Source organism: Diuraphis noxia, unplaced genomic scaffold, assembly GCF_037042655.1.
Source record: "Diuraphis noxia isolate RWA-SAM2 unplaced genomic scaffold, SU_Dnox_SAM2 contig0001, whole genome shotgun sequence".
Classification (NCBI taxonomy): Eukaryota; Metazoa; Arthropoda; class Insecta; order Hemiptera; family Aphididae; genus Diuraphis; species Diuraphis noxia.
The window spans coordinates 91,424,836-91,436,056 of record NW_028301711.1 but is presented as its reverse complement, the minus strand read 5'-3'; the positions used below and the strand labels follow the sequence as shown (position 1 = coordinate 91,436,056).

At 28.5% G+C, this 11,221-nt stretch overlaps 1 protein-coding gene across 1 annotated transcript; it reads right to left on the bottom strand.

The window, feature by feature from the left end:
• Positions 1–4,937: 4,937 nt before the first annotated feature.
• Positions 4,938–8,460, bottom strand: LOC149062427 (uncharacterized). Its single transcript, XM_089216928.1, has 6 exons — positions 8,366–8,460; positions 7,961–8,229; positions 7,118–7,162; positions 6,641–6,843; positions 6,432–6,549; positions 4,938–5,165 (listed from the first exon to the last, which is right to left on the bottom strand). The coding sequence occupies exons 3-6, from the start codon at positions 7,126–7,128 to the stop codon at positions 5,027–5,029; spliced, it is 471 nt and encodes a 156-aa protein (XP_089073054.1). The 5' UTR covers positions 7,129–7,162; positions 7,961–8,229; positions 8,366–8,460; the 3' UTR covers positions 4,938–5,026.
• Between the last annotated feature and the right edge of the window lie 2,761 nt (positions 8,461–11,221).

Below are 11,221 nucleotides of genomic sequence, written 5' to 3'. Positions count from 1 at the left end.
TCATATACACCTACCTACCCATTGTAATACAATATAACGCATTCAAAATCGATCACTTACTACCCTTGCCATGACCAGGAGTTTTTTTTTATTATATGATTCCGTGTAACTACTATTCCAACCCAAAAGTAATTGTTTGTTTTGTTGTATGTACCATGTATACGATGACAATAAAAGTGGACTTACGATCTGCACCCTCGTGTTACGATATTTTAAAAGGTACTGTCGTGTGTCGTCTGATACAATTTGTACTTAATACTTTGGTCAATGTTATTATTTTAAAGTGTTTCAATTTTTAAAATGTAAAAGTGTTTAAGTTTTAAATTATTTAAAGAGTAGTCATATTATATTGAAAATTAAAAGCGAAGAACCCGGTTCTTGAAATGTATTTTACTTATGATATCAATAAAAACAGTAGTAAATGTAATGTAGTGGGATGTACGAGGTATATATATCTGGTAAACATGCATCGAACTTGAAAAAACACATTTTTGCCCTACACAAAAATGAGTACAAAGATTTAACGGAGGCCAAATTGTCTAAATCTGGTGCTCGTATTGAAAATGTTCGGTTACATGATAAAGCTATGGTAAGTAATGACTAATAAATAATTATTATATTAATATTAAATATAGTAAATTATACATATTATTAATTATGATGTATTAATATAATTTACTAGAGATCCAGAGAGAAAAGATAAAATCATCTACTTAATATTTGTCCTTTTAAATAACTTGTGTTTACTTCTTCAGTAAATGTGTATCTGTTATAGTTAAAACCCGAAATCCGTCTTTTTATTTTTAAATAGAAAAATTGAACAGTCATTATTATTACAATTTGTCAAAGTTAAAAAGAAATCTTTTCGTATAGACATGAACCAACAGAAATTATTTGATGCTTGTGATGGGTTAGTGATAGTTAATGTGAGACCTTTTAGCTTGATGCCGGATTTAAAAAAATTATAAATCTCATCCTTGAAGCATTCGGTACACATAATACTTACTATACATTACTCATTAGTGTATTTTAAATTTGGTATAACTACCTATTTAAAAGTAATATATTATAGGTGCTACTTAATCTATTTATTATAAAAATGATAATTATATTTAAATGTTTTAGGTATATCTATTAATTCTCAAAAGGGAACATATAACATTGACGGTTCTAGTGTATGTGAAAAAATTTCAAATGATATGAAAAATTATATGGTTTCTTTAAAAATTGATGATGTTACACGTCACAATAGGTCAATTATCAGTAGGTTACAAAACCATTAGGAAACAAAACCATTGTTACATCCCGCATTCTATATTAGATAAGTACCTATATGGTACTTTGTCAAATTTCACCCTTCATAACTATATTTTATCTGTTAGTCATCTGCGGACCTCACCCAACAGTGCATTCCACCAACTAGCCATTAATTGCTATAATTAATTCGAGGAATTTGAGACATTGGCAATAAAACACATATCATAGTATATTGACTATATTGTGTGGCGTGGACGGGAAGTGAGCTATTTCAATCACTGGGGACATTTGCGGAATAGCAGCATTTTGCCAAATACTGAAATTGCCTTTCCGTATGAACTACACATACTATTTTTGTCACGCCTCCATGGTCATCGATCATTGCGAACCAAAAGCATGAATCTATATATACTATGCAGCAGTAAACCTATTCTTATAACACATTCATTTAGACAGTCATTGTTATGCACAACACATTTTAATAGCAAATATTTTGTTTTGTTTGAAGAAGATATGGACTATAGTAATTTGGTATTGATTGATTGAACTATGCAAGGTATTATTAGGCCGTTTCGTACACACCGATAAAATCGGAACCGGAGTGAGCGCCGGTGCCGGTACCGGTTGTTCTCTTTTTTTCACACATACCGGTAAAACCTAGACCGGTGCCAGATTAATTTCACATACAACGACGAAACCATATTAAACAGTTTTTGTATTCACTAAGGTGAAGTCATGTTAAGTTATTTTCTCTGTTGTTCTCAATTGAAAAGGTACCTTTTATCTTTTATGGATTGTCGCCATTTTCCACTTTCTAGCCAAGATATCGAAAATCGTATTTTCTTTTGTTGTATAATGTATTGTAATACAATCCCGGGAACATGTAGGTATGTTTTTTTTTTTGTTCGATGTCATGGCAGTGGCGTATTTATGATTTTTTCTAGGGGGTGGATGACAATAGGGGCGTAGCCCCCCACACCCCCCAACAACACAACAATGAATTAATTACTTTGAATTACATATAAATATTTATTATTATAATATAAAAAAATTTATATTATTACATATTAATATAATATAAACCATATCAATCATATAACCGTGGCCACGAGAAATGGAATGATAATATCAAAAATCTCTGTTATCGTTATAATCTTATGATAATATGATATCATGTTTAAGTACTGTTATTTTCACGAACCGTTCTTCACAGGAAAAATTGTTCGTATGATCCATTTCCTTATCACACTTATACCATGGTAATGACCACGCTCGTGGTTATTATTTAAAACCGCATCACTTATCACGGTATTATCATAGAACAGTTGTATTATATCAAGGTTAATATGAATTTATATATTTATATTAACCTTGGTATTATATATTGTATATAAATTGTGATTGTAGATTTATTAATTGCTGCCAAATGTCATGATTTTGGCGGGGAAATATGATTTATACGATTACCCATCAATGTATGGCCTGTTTTACAATCATAGTTTAACCCTCGGTTACGCTTGAACCACTGATTTTATCGGCCGAATTCGGTGGTTTAACCTGAGTTCAACTATTGTAATACGGGCCCTAATAATAAGAGCAATAAGAGGATAGTCAAAGCTAAGCCTATTCATTGCATTGTATCTTATCACAATATTAATTGGGTCATAAAAATAAAAGTAGGGCACTCAATAATAAATTGGAGATTTCGGGGTTATTGGAAGATCGCCTATTTTAGTAGTGTACTCCTTGTTAGTAAACTTTTCTTGTTTAGCCAACGCCGACTAGTAGATTTTCCGGTTTCCCAATTTTAAGTTTTATTTTGAGATACAATTTTTTTATAAATTAGTATATTATTTTTAATATGTTTTCCTGTGAGGTTAGGGTGTTATTATTTGTTTAGTGTATTCAAATTTTTTTTTTTTTTTGTTCAAACAATTAATAAATGTCAATAATATTATTCATCAATAATTTATTATTAACAAAATGTCTGTGAATAAAATGTTGTCTTGGGTGTTGTGCAGTGTACTAAACCAAGTAAACCATGAAATATGAAAATACTAATATTTCAAAATATAATATAATATTGTGATAAGGATGTGATAAGAAAATGGATCATACGAAAATTTTTTTCCTGCAAAGAACCGTTCGTGTTATTTTCATAGAAAATAGAAGATAATAAAATCTATTATCTATGGTTATTTTATATAACAAAATTATGATACTTTTTTTGTTGATAACTGAAACTTATCAATTAATATCTGTACATTAGAATTTAATAATTAGTACATAATATTGTATACAATATCAAAGAGCCATGAGGGCGGATCTGTCCGCCCAAAGTAAATACGCCACTGTGTCATGGCTGATTTATGGCGTTCAGAACAGCAAAGAAAACAACGTAAGTTAGTTCTGCCGGATACCAACGGAATCATGCACATTTTAAGAAACACAATTATTCGTACTTACGTTTTCAACTAAAATATTTAAAATGTTCGTGCAATATTGCCATATTTCTAAAATCTTACGCAGTGTTTGGGAAGAACGTCGTTCAATAACGCGTGTTCATACTTAGTGAACGATTAACGCGAACGTTACTCGTTTTTTCAAATTGAACGTGAATAAGATGAATGGCGATTATATATTATTTTAACAATTTTTGAGACTCATAATGCATTTACAAATAATTAATAAATATGTTTAAAACATATTGATTAATTGTATTTTATAATAATATATTTTGATTATGATACTATGAATATTATGAAAATACGAATGAAATTAATTTAGTGATGAACGACCTAATCAACAATTTCATTATTTTTTTAGTGAACGTTCCGAATATTAAGTTTAATTTAAAAAATGACTAATTTATAGCTTTTTACTACATTCGTATTGTATACCTACATGATTAGAAATCTCAAAGCCTCAAAACTATAGTTCTTACGTCTTATGGTTGTCTTTTTAATACACCACGTCATTCATTTAATACTACACCCTCTCTATCATGTCGCATAAATTTATGAAAGATACAATGAAATTCCGCGTATCTACTGAAAGCTAATGTGCATTCAGATCAATTTCATATTAGTATTAGAAAAATTAAATTAACACTGTATTTTTTAATACTTTTTATACACAAAACCTTTTTCAGAGAAAGCTATAACCACGAACTAAGATATATCTTAGTTCATGGCTATAACTAACTCATTAAGCATCACACATGGAAACTAGTATGGTAACACAGTTTCTCAGTGATTACAGAGTTAATATTGTTAACGTAAAACATATCAACAACTATATGAGCTCCATGTAAAAAAAAAAAAAAAATAATTTATCTTAATGGTTTGATAAAGAACTCCAATTTTTTTAGACCGACTAAATCAAATAACAATATCTTTTCGAATTTGAAAGCTCAATAGATAAAAAAATCTAAAACATTTTCACGATTATATACTCCAGTCCAAAAGTAAAAATGTGTAAATAGTCGTTCTACACACTCAAACGCTGGTTCTCGCGGTTTACCAAACATTGCATTATTATTCATATGTGTTAAGCATACATATAAAAGGTTACTGACCCATTGTAAAATTAAAATGATATAAAATAAAATAAATAAATAAAAGTTTATTTGTATGAAGAAAATATATCATATAATTAAATGATTCCCATTACTTAAAAAAAATATATATATACATATATGTTATTGATACAAACAATATATCTTAAAAATATCTTTAGTTAAATATTGCAGAAAGTTAAAAACATAAATTTATGAAGATGGCAATAGAAAATAATATTGATCATCATAATAATATTCAGTAGTGGTTGTAGTTGGACGCATGGTGGTTGTTGTAGTAGTAGTTGTAGTGGTAGTTGGAAGACTGGTGGTTGTAGTTTCATTCTTCTTACTGTAATTATAAAGGCATAATATTGTTTATTGGACCATGACAGTTTAACTTTTATGAATATGAAGTTCTATCTTTGCTATATAGAAAGATTTATGAGTACATTGACTAGGCCACAGTTGAATTATAACTGAATAACAAGAATAGGAATATATATTATATAATTAATGGCAATTATAAGAAACAATATCTATCGTTATAAAGATTAAAATTAAGTCACTCATAAAAAATGTATATTATAGTGTCACACATATCTTCTTTATAATTTGAAGCAAAAAAAAAAAACTGACAAGTGGGTACCACTCATTAATAAATTTAAATTATAATGATATCTTAAAATAAATTTAGTAATATTATAGTCTGAAAGTCTGCCTTTAAATCGAATCGTTTTTTGTATAAAATAATTATTTAATATTACTATTTGCTGAATTAAAGTTAAACACATCCATTAAACATTTTCACAAGGCACCTAATGTTCAGCAGTGTACCTATTTACCCATTTGCCCGCTTTATAAACTCCAAAACAAATATTACTCAACCTACCTACCAGTTAAGAAGTTTACAACTAAACATAATTATATTAAATCAAATCATTATTTTAAAATATTATAAATATAATATATTAGGTAGGTATTTTGGATTTTTATAATGTGGTTTTGCAGTAGCGTTGGTATTAGTCGGTCGAGTCGGTGATCATTAACTCTGAGATTTGTCTTTTTATCACTATAAATATTAAATTAAACATAAATTTAACACAATATTTAACATTTTTGAAACAAATTCTTTTTTTTGTTTAATATTTGTGTCAGGTTATAAAACTATTAGAGAGTTTTTACTTTTGAGTCTCAAACTATCAACTAGATTTACTTTTTTGTTAGAAAACGGACTGTTGTAGAAAACATATGTTTAACTAAATTAATTAACTATAATTTTTTATATGATGTAATATAATATAAATATCCGTATAAAATAGTTAATAAGTTCTCCGATTTAAGTTTGCCGTGACAAGGATATGTTTGAGTTTGAAAGATACAGTTAAATGCAATTTCTATGATCATCCTAACCTAAACAATACCCACGTAAATATTGTGGTTGTCTAATATTTTAAAAGATAATAATAAAAAAATTTAAATTTCGTACAACAGATCGTACAACTTCAAATTTTCGAATGGTATAATGCCTACCTATAATTGTAAAAATGTTTAAAATTCAACACAATTGTATTGAATTTTACTAATATTAAAAGTTATCATTAATAAAAAGGTATACCTTTTCCGTGTCCCTGGACAATTTGATTTTATGAAATTTAAGCTGCATTCCATAAGACAGCAATGTTTTTTAAGAAATTTGTGTTTATTTTTCTTGATTTTTGATTTGCCAACAGTATCTAAAACGGGGCACATGCATAATTAGGTACATCCATGCATAATAATAATGTAGTTTTTATAGATGGTGACAAAAGTGACACTTTCATTTACCTCTTGGATTCCTCTGAGATTCCAGGAATTGGAGCCTTCTAGGCATCTCTTCACATAATATTGTTATAGAACTTTCGAGTAATTCTCCGCAATATTTTTGTTTATGTTCATATACATTAATATCACCTCGCACGGCAGCGGTCACCGACGCATCAAAGGCTATGTTGCAGGTCCACATTATAATAAATATTTTTAGACAAATCCTTAAATACAACACAAGAATATGCATAAATATTTTTAATAATTAATAATTTGAGGGTGGCAAACAACTAACAAGAGGCTAAATCATTTAAATAGAGTAGGTACCACTTATTTGTTAAAAATATTTCATTGAACATAATCAAATTATTACAAGATAAACCACCTTATATGAATACTTTAGATGTAAATTGAAACTGACAAATAACTAAGTTATGTAAAACTGACTGGGGTATCTAATGGAAGTATTCCACCTTTAATCATTTTTAAAGTACTTACATCGTCTTCATTTATGGTATCAGCTCTGTGGCAATTTTTTATGTCCTTTAAAAATATAAAAGATACATTGTTTTAACAACCTTTCTAAAACAGTTTGTAACTAATAGTAAAAAGTAAAACTATCATTAATATCAGTAATAATCATAATAATAATAGTAATTAATGTTATACAGGATATAGTTTTGTATATAGAATAATATAACGTCATATTGTTTTACATTTTTTTTTTTAAGATATAGTACAAGTTTTTAATTAGGAATCGATTGATTGAAAAACAATTTTTATAACATCTATTCTATAGTAGATTAACTTCAAATAAAAATAATAATAACATCAATAATATGACATTGTGAAACAGTTGAAACTAAGATATCAAACAGCATTAATTCATTACTAAAATACCTATGATGTCTTAATTAAATTAAAATAAATTTATTGCATGTTTTTTGTACTACAATTTAATATATAATTATCATGTTATAATATTAAATAAAATGATTATAAACATTAAATTTATTAACATATTTTAACTGTGACATAATTTATACTTGAGCCAACTAAAAACTGTAATACCTAACTAAAAATTCTTGAAATATTCAAGTTTCAATATTATAAGGATGAAGTCAAGTTAGAATATGGAATAATTTATTCCGAATATTCTATGATTAAAATTTATTACTTTAATGAAATTGATTTTTTTAAAGATATTATATATATATATATTGTTTCCTCTCTCCTAATATCGTTATAATTATCAGGTTTTATCCATAAATATTAACAATTGAAAAAAAATATTATACCTCAATACGTTTAAACTTATTAAAATTATAATAAATAACCAACCTTTAAGCCACACGTATCGTATTTCAAAAAGAATTGAAATCAAAAAAAATTCTGCGACGATTGATGAGTAAAATCCACAGCCACTCTATACCGAACAACTGGATAACCGGCGACTGCGTCGGTGTAATTTGGCAACAGTACTTATTCGAGTGATTCGTATATATTATGCCGATCATGGCAATAGTGGAATCGAAATGTCCAATTGCTAAAATACGCCCTCTTCCGGTCGCATCCATAAGTAACAATTAACGTGGTTGCAACGTACTCCTCTACATAACGAGTGTATATATAGTATGATTATAACGATACAGAATGAAAGGGGAATATAGCCATTTTTGATAATGTCAATGAGAACTCCCTTTAGATTCCTATAACATTGATTTTTAAATGTATACCACATTTTACCTGCATTGTGAGAAGAGTATCTTCTTTACTTTAATATAAAATTTTGATGATAAGAGAACAATTAGTAGGTACAATATTATGTCGTGACGATCGATAGTTACGATAACGACTGTGGTCTGTACTCAATAGAAATCATTAAATACATGTTTCAATAACTGTTATCACAACTTGAGAGTTGAGACGTAGAATCATTAAACATGTAGGTTATTCACATTTCTAAAATACAATTTCCCATAACAAATCAGAATACATTTGTATCCTGATTTTACATCAATTTCTTTAAGCGAATACTCATATAATCGTATGAATGAATATCTTTAATGATATCTTTACTGTGAAAAGTTAGGTGTCCACATAGCCAATAACTAATAAGTTCATATTATATATAAAACCAAAAACATGAAGATATTTTTGTGTGATAAGGACAATTATTCTTATCAATTTATTTTGTGTTTCATATATTTTATTTGTACTGCATTTTTGTCAAAACTTAACAGTTATGTTGTAATTCATTATATTGTAAAATAAAACATTTGTGTAATAAAGTGTCATTCATTAATTATTGTATTATGCGTTCATTCGTTATAATAATTATCAAAGTAATGAAGCTAACATGAATCATGGCGCAGTCGCTTTTGGATTGACGTTTCAACAGATCAAGCAGTTAAGCAGTAAGCGCTAAGCACACGATTATTGCGCACCAAGTCTAACCTCAAAACATTGAAACATGTTCGTGTCTACTGTCTGTGAAACTTCCGAAGTTGAACTTTGGAACGGTGATGTCGCTAGTTGGGCTAGTTAAATGTATGCACATGTAGTGACCCCTCACTAACTATAGAAACTATATTTGAGTTCAGCGACGTTGGATTGATGGTCAGGATTTTCAAAGGAGAAATGGACAGAGTTTATGATTTGCACAACGTTTGAAAATCGTTAAATGTTTATTAAATGAAAAATAGAAATTATATAAATTTGAGAACAGAACGTAAAGTATATGCCCGAGCAATTAGTTATGTAAAATGAAATAGTAATGGAATGAACTAATGTATAGCGGCACTGTTGACATGCTCAACGATTATACTAATCTCTACATAGGGTGAGACACAAACTAATTCTAATTCTGCTATGGATGAAGTCCTGTATTTATGCAGAATCTTAGTGGCTAAATTGTTACACGTAAGAGACAAGGAGGTGGATCAAAAGGTACCGTCGTGGTTGTTGTTGCCAAATGTAGTTGAAAGCGTTTCCCATTCGTAGCTATCAAATATTTCTACGAATTGTAATAAATTCGCAGCGGTATTTAAATTACAAGGCTGAAGACGTGCATCGATATATAATATTGCAAATAATAAAACAATTCTGCCGTTTTATTATAATGTTTCCACGAAAATATGAAATGGTAATAAAAAAAAAGTGTTGTTTTTTTGTGATACTGAAGATGCGCATCGGTTTTGGGTGTATATTATGTAATATCGTTGATTGAATAGTAAATTGACTACGTCGGTTTACTACACACAGATTGAAAGAGAGTTACTATCTGTGTACTTTGCTTGTCATAAATTTCAACAGATGATATACGGCCATAGAATAACAATTTACACTGATCACAAGCCATTAATAACAATCTTCAAAATAGAAATAAATGACATAACCGCACGGTTACAAAGGCTAAAGTTAGGATTACTGGAATATGACATAAATCTTGAGCTTGTACCAGGAAAAAAAGTTTATTAGCTAACCCACTGTCAAGGTTATATTTTAATGATTTAAATGTGAAAACTCAGTGTGCTGACATAGCTCGTGAGATAGTAGTAGCACCAGAGAATGTATTGTTAATTTCATCGAAAAACTAAAAATGTTAAAAATTAAAACAAGGGAGGATGAATTCCTAAAAAAAATATTGAACCTCTATCACAATGGGTGGACTAATAGTCTAAAATAAAATAATACTCCATTTAGGCTAGTGAATATAATAACAACTCAGAAATGGGAAATTTGGTAAAAGATTAAAATGATATTACAGTGAGTGATGAGTTAATTTTTTTTAATAAACAGGTAGAAGTGTCTGTACTAATAGGTAGTAAGGTCTAAGGATAATATTTTTATCAAAATTACATGCAGATCACATAGGATTTGAGAAAACACTGGGCAAAGCCAAACAAGTAGTGGCCGTTTATGTCTAATGACATAAAAATTATGTTTAATAAGAAGGCTAATATTAAAGAACCACTACTAGGTACCACATGAGTTCACAGAACGTCCTTATTGTAAATTAGTCGTTGATTTTGCTGAAGTTACGGGTCAAACATATCTTATGGTAACAAACTACTATTCTAAGTGGTTTGAATCAATTAAAAAAACCTCTAAAAATACAGGCACAGTTATTAAAGAACTGAAGAAACTATTTAGATATGGGATACCTGTTGAGGTTATATCTGATATTGTACCATTTAATTATTTAGAATTCAAAACATTTTGTTGGGATAATGATATTAAATGTTTTTTGAAATAATAATAACATAATTAATATAGTATAAAATATCATAGACTCAATCCGTCTCCGCTTATAATCGTTTTTAGTATACAATTATTCATTTATATTCACATTGAACGCTCAGTTTGGAGAATATAGAGTAGCAATTATAATCACCTATTCTTTTATATAATTTATGAAATTATTTTTTTGAGTTTTTTCTGTATAAGAAGATTTATTACGCTACTCGAGATTCATTGAGGCAAGGTGGAATTGTAAATAGTGTAATAGGTATATATCTACACAGAACGAAAAATCTCATTACAATTTACAAAAATATGAGTTGAATCAACAAAAGCATTGTTAACATAGGACCAACATAC

Coding starts and splice junctions, on each gene's coding strand:
- LOC149062427 (XM_089216928.1), bottom strand. Junction 6,550..6,640: donor ATCTCAGAGGAATCCAAGAG/GTAAATGAAAGT, acceptor GCCCCGTTTTAG/ATACTGTTGGCAAATCAAAA. Junction 5,166..6,431: donor TGTCCAGGGACACGGAAAAG/GTATACCTTTTT, acceptor TTATAATTACAG/TAAGAAGAATGAAACTACAA.